Source organism: Octopus bimaculoides, chromosome 18 (assembly GCF_001194135.2).
Source record: "Octopus bimaculoides isolate UCB-OBI-ISO-001 chromosome 18, ASM119413v2, whole genome shotgun sequence".
Lineage (NCBI taxonomy): Eukaryota > Metazoa > Mollusca > Cephalopoda > Octopoda > Octopodidae > Octopus > Octopus bimaculoides.
Window position 1 is genome coordinate 16,521,610 of NC_068998.1, and position 6,036 is coordinate 16,527,645.

At 36.6% G+C, this 6,036-nt stretch overlaps 1 protein-coding gene across 1 annotated transcript in view; it reads left to right on the plus strand.

Annotated features, from left to right (window-relative positions):
* Positions 1-6,036, plus strand: part of LOC106871193 (aspartate aminotransferase, cytoplasmic) — a 26,580-nt gene that overhangs the window by 3,524 nt on the left and 17,020 nt on the right. Inside the window, exon 2 of the mRNA XM_014917535.2 lies at positions 3,139-3,320. Within this exon, the coding sequence (XP_014773021.1) occupies positions 3,139-3,320 (182 nt within the window). The remainder of the gene's footprint in view (positions 1-3,138; positions 3,321-6,036) is intronic.

A 6,036-nucleotide genomic window follows, 5' to 3' on the forward strand; every position in this document is an offset into this window, starting at 1 on the left:
TTATCTTTCTCTCGCCTACAAATATGAACGGTTTAAAAACGCCAAAAGAAACAACAAAACAACGGTTCCAAAATTATTTTCGATGGAATTCTGATCCAAGCACACCACATAATCCCTGATAACTTATTTTATTTTGGGGAATTTTCACAAGATATTGTTTGATTCAGGATTCCGCCTTATAAATAGAAACAAATTACAGATATGGACTATGATTTGAAAGCAAAAACTTCGAAAAATAGTGGAAATTTTAGGATTTATGGGGTGGGGGATCAAAGCCTTGTGAGTGGATTTGGTTGACGGAAATTGAAAGAAGCTCGTTGTATATATATGTGTGTGTGTGTCTGTGTTTGTCCCCCACCCAACATCGCTTGACAACCGATACTGGTGTATTTACGTCCCCGTAACTTAGCGGTTCGGCAAAAGAGACCGATAGAATAAGTACTAGGCTGACAAAGAATAAGTTCTGGGGTCGATTTGCTCGACTAAAGGCGGTGCTCCAGCATAGCCGCAGTCAAAATGACTGAAACAAGTAAATGAAGGAAAAAGTAAAATTTATTCTCTTTCTTGGTCTTAGCATTTTAACCTGAATCTAATTCTTGTATATATGTGTGTGTATATGTAACAGTAGAAGTTTTTTTGTATCGGTTGAAATTAATTTGTAAACAATAGTATGGAACGTCGGAGTCGTAATCAGTTTGTAAGGATTGGTTCTTCGTTGATTGCCATTATGTAAAGGTGAAAGAACAGTGATTGAAGTTGTGAAGAAAATATTTATCTATCGTTACATTGTAAAAAAAATCCCAAACAACGACGGCTTGGTATGTATAATTAGTAAATAGAAAAGCATGCGAAGTATAGATAGATGTTGTAGATTTTCCTTGTATAGTTTGTGTACACGTTCTCTTAGTAGTAACCCACAGATAGAGATAGAATGATGTTGTTAGAGAAAAGAAATTGAGCTAGTAAAAGTTGTAGAATCGTGGTAAGTTGTCCTATCGTTACTGACTGTAAACTTCTTTTTCCCTCTGACCATTTGTCTATATTAGCTGCCTGCTTGTGGGCCTGACTAGCTGTCCATTCATTAACTGATGGTTGCTCTCCTTAACTCAGGTTCTCTGACTTTTGCTTGGGGGCTCTTGTTTTTTTTAACTATCCAGAATGATAGACATAGATTTCGTTGGTGGTACTTGTTATTTTAAGTCTAGCTTTTTGGTGGCCTATAAGAGGTTAGAAGGGTAAAGTGGGGAAGACATTTTGCTTAGCTAAGGCATCTGGAAAATGTAAACTGCTCTGGCAGAAAAACTATGAGAAAAGTGCAGTTGAAGTGTTAATTTAAATTTGGCTATCTAGGATCAAATCCACTTCATGCCTGCAAGATCCACTACATATATGTATGTGTATATATATATATATATATATATATATATATATATATATACACACATCATCATCATCATCATCGTTTAACGTCCGCTTTCCATGCTAGCATGGGTTGGACGATTTGACTGAGGACTGGTGAACCAGATGGCTACACCAGGCTCCAATCTAATTTGGCAGAGTTTCTACAGCTGGATGCCCTTCCTAATGTCAACCACTCTGAGAGAGTAGTGGGTGCTTTTACGTGCCACCAGCACAAAGGCCAGTCAGGCGGTACTGGCAACGGCCTCACTCAAAATGGTGTATTTTACGTGCCACCTGCACAGGAGCCAGTCCAGAGGCACTGGCAACAATCTCGATTGAATGTCTTTACACGTGCCAAGAAGGCGATGCTGGGCACAGGTGCCATCACGATTTCGCTTTCGCTTGCCCCAACAGGTCTTCACAAGCCGAGTTTCGTATTGACCACACATGCACAATAAACAGCTTTGAAATTACAAAAATTACAAGGTGCATTCCAGAAATTTTGAGACTTTTTTCAGGAGAGACATTTATTAATTTCAAAGAAGTACAAAAATCTAATCACCTTCAAAGTAGAATCCTCTGACTTAATGCACTTGTTGAAATGCTCCAGCCACTTCATTAAGGCCCCATGGAAGTCTTCCAAAATGAAGGTGTCCGGGACCCTTCTCACTACCTCTATCATCTTCTCCTTCAGCTTGAGGAACAACCAAAAGTCTCAGGAAGCAAGGCCTGGACTATAGGGAGAGTTTTCATACTTATATCTGTCAAGTAGTTGGTTACCAGGATAGAAATGTGAACTGATGTGCTGGTGCCACTGACCTGAGTGAAAGAGCCCTGGCCTTTTGTAATGAAATCTCTTCCTGAACTCCCTCAAAACCTCCACAGACTACTCTTTATTGACTGTCTAGCCTAAGAAAACCCAGTGGATGTAGATGATGCCTTTGCTGTTGAAAATGGGAATCACCATGAGCTTCCTGGTGGACTCGCTTTGCCAGGCCCCTTGTGTCAGCAAAAAGAAAATGTGCAACTCATACAAGTTAATTCATAAGCAGTCAGGAGCATTTCATAAGTTTCTGTAATATATTTGCCCAGTTCAACACAAGACGTTATTACTTAGCAAGCTTCCAAATTGTCTCCCATGTCCTAACTGCATTCTGCAGACTAGTCAGCTGTAAGCAGCAGTGTTTAGCTCAAAAGTTGGCAGATCAGCTTATTAGATGTATAGTAATGATATGCTAAAATTACAATAATGTAGGACAGTTATAACTGCCTCTCTTAAAAAAACTCTCAACATTTCTGGAATAAACCTCATGGCTCCCAGCTAAATGACAAAGAACTTCTCACTGACACAATCACTAACCTGCAGATACACAGTTCCTTCTCCCTGTTTCTTCTACCACTTCTTTATTGATTTGTGTTCCTTTGCTACCTCTATCTAAACCCAACCCTCTATATACCTCCTTCTCTTCTTCTATCATCATCTCTATGTCTCACTTTTGTAAACCCCTCACTGAGTAAACACAATGCTTAATCCTTTCTTTGCAAAACTGCAGCCCTGTCTGCTTGTTTCACCACAGATATTCAAACTGAACATCAACTATCAACTACAGTGACTTCTCTAATCTAGGTGAGCCTGCAAAAGCATAGGTGTTGCCACTCTTTTGAGTATATGATGTTTTGTTTTTAATTTTATGATTGTGTAATTTCTTTTTTCTCTTTTTCTTTAACTATTTACAGCTTACCGCACAAATGAGGGAAAACCATGGGTACTTCCAGTTGTTCACAAAGTAGAATTACAGATTGCTTCTGATCCTACCTTGAATCATGAATACTTACCTATATTAGGTTTCCCTGACTTTCGATCTGCTGCTATCCAGTTGCTACTTGGAGAAGGAAATCCTGCAATTGTTGAAAACAGAGTAAGTAATTTAGGAACTTCATCAATTTAGTGATGGAAAGTACATTTATGTGAAGAAAATTTCCTTTCTCCATGCCATCTATGTTGTCTTCAAGAAAGACTGTTGCCTTAAGGCTGCTATTATTTGGCACCAATGTTGTTATAACACAAGAGGCCAAGACAAATACCACAAACTACCACCATTGATTGCTACTTATTTTAAAACCTCCAAAAATGACCTCAGCAGAATTTGAACTCATCACACAGAGAAGCATTACAAATACCTCATGTTATTCTGTCCAGTGCCCTAAAACCTGCCAATCACTGCCTCATCAATCTATTACACTCATACCATGTATTGCAGTTTTGATTTCACTGTACAGCAGATCTATTCTAACTAGACATTTTTCGATTTGAATCAGGTTCCCACCAAAACATTTTAGTAAAGGTGTTAAATATTATCAACATCATTTTAATGTCCACTTTTCTATGTGGACATGGGTTGGATGGAATTTGTTGAAGCAGATTTTCTTCAGCCAGATATCCTTCCTGTTGCCAACCCTCACCTGTTTCCAAGTAAGGCAATATTTCCCCATGACTAGTTATGTTTTCATGAAAGATTGGAAACAAAGGACACCAGTTGGATGACAGTGGCACTCATTTACAACTGTCATGTGATATCAATACAACTTTTCTTTTAGATTTTATAGATTTTTAAATCAGTATTTTGTAGAGTACGTTTTTCTTGATGGTGTCTGATCTCCTTCATTGTTTGGATTGCATCTTGGTGGTTCTTCTCTAGATTATTAATATATTTTTCATTATAAAATTCAATTTGGTATTACTAAATTGAATATCCTTGAATGTAAGTTTGGATTTTGACATTCCCTAATATTATAATATATATATATATATATATGTACGTATGTATGTGTGTTTGTGTGTCTGTGTTTACGTCCCTGTAGCCTAGTAGTTCAGCAAAAGAGAACAATAGAATAAGTACTAGGCTTACAAAGAATAAGTCCTGAGGTCGATTTGCTCAACTAAAGGTGGTGCTCCAGCATGGCCACAGTCAAATGACTGAAACAAAAGAATATAAATATGAAAATAAATTCTAACTGAAATATACCTAATTAAAAAATCTTTGGTTTCTTGTTTTCTAAACTTTTTCCAGCTAAAACATTTAATTTTCTTTGATCATGTTTGCTTTCGAGAATAATTGTTTAGCTCTTTTATCTTTATTATGAGAAAAATTCATAAGACTTAATTGGTAAGCATTTTGATATTTGTAGTTCTCATAAAGCAGGGAGCTGGTAGAATCATTAGTATGCTAGACAAAATGCTTAGTGGCATTTCATCCAATTTTACATTCTGAGTTCAAATTCTGCCAGGATTGACTTTGCCTTTCATCCTTTCTGGGTCGATAAAATAAGTAACAGTTGAGCACTTGGGCCAATGTAACCGACTTGCCTCCTCCCCCAAAATTCCTGGCTTTGTGCCAGAATTTGAAACCAATATTTGTAGTTTTCACACAGCTGTGAGAAACTTCTTCGTTCTTTTCTCACATCATTTGTTTAAACATGTTAGTAAGTACTTCTTACTATTTAATCCATCCACATTCTTTTTATGTAATATTTACTTTGTTATATGTTTTATTCTCATTGTCATCTTTTATTGATATATTTCCATTAACCCATTGTGTGACACCTTGGACAAGTGACTTCTACTACCACCCCAGGCTGACCAAAAGCTTGTGAGTAAATTTGGTAGGCAGAAACTGAAAGAATCCCATTGCGTGTGTGTGTGTATGTGTGAATTGGTGTCTTCTTGTCTTGACATAACATAATTATTGTAAACAAATGTCACCATCATACAGTTCTGTGCATCCATTTCTATATTATATTCATTGCTTATTGATATGTTCAATTGATTTTTTGCTACCATATAAATATATAATGGATGATTGATTGATTTAAAGCGCTTCAAACAAATATTCTGTCTACCACAATCTACAAATATAAGTACCAATTCCAACTCTATATTAGGAGTGATTCTTTTGCATTTATTGTCTGAAAATATGGTACTTCATTTCATTTTTAATCATCATCATCATCATCACCATTATCATTTTACTGTCCACTTTTCCATGATTGCATGGGCTGAACAGAGTTTATTGAGGCAGGTTTTCCATGGTGGGATGCCCTTCCTGTTACCAACCCTTACCTGGTTCCAAGCAAGGTTTTTTCCCCATAGCCAGACATGTTTTCACAAAATACTGGAAATGAATGACACTCATTTACTATTTACACAATGTCAAGTCAAGAAGACACAAACATATACACACACATACATATGTGTATACACACAAACACATATATATATATATATAGATGAGTTTCCATATAATTTTCATCTACCAGATCCACTCACAAGGCTTTGGCCAACCTGGGACTATAGTAGAAAACACTTGTCTAAGATGTCACATGGTGAGACTGAATTCAAAACCATGTGGTTGGGAAGCAAACCTCTTAAACACACAGCAATGCCTGCTCCATAAACATTTTCAATATGTTTAACTGAGGCGATCATTAAAAGAATGCTCAAAATTATGTGGTAAGCAGTTATTTCTAGAATGTCACCATGGTATTGCCAGGTATTGGAATCAAATCCTAGACAAACAAGTTCCACTACATCATCTGTTTGAAGATATTTTACTTCATTCTTTTTTTTTTTTTTTT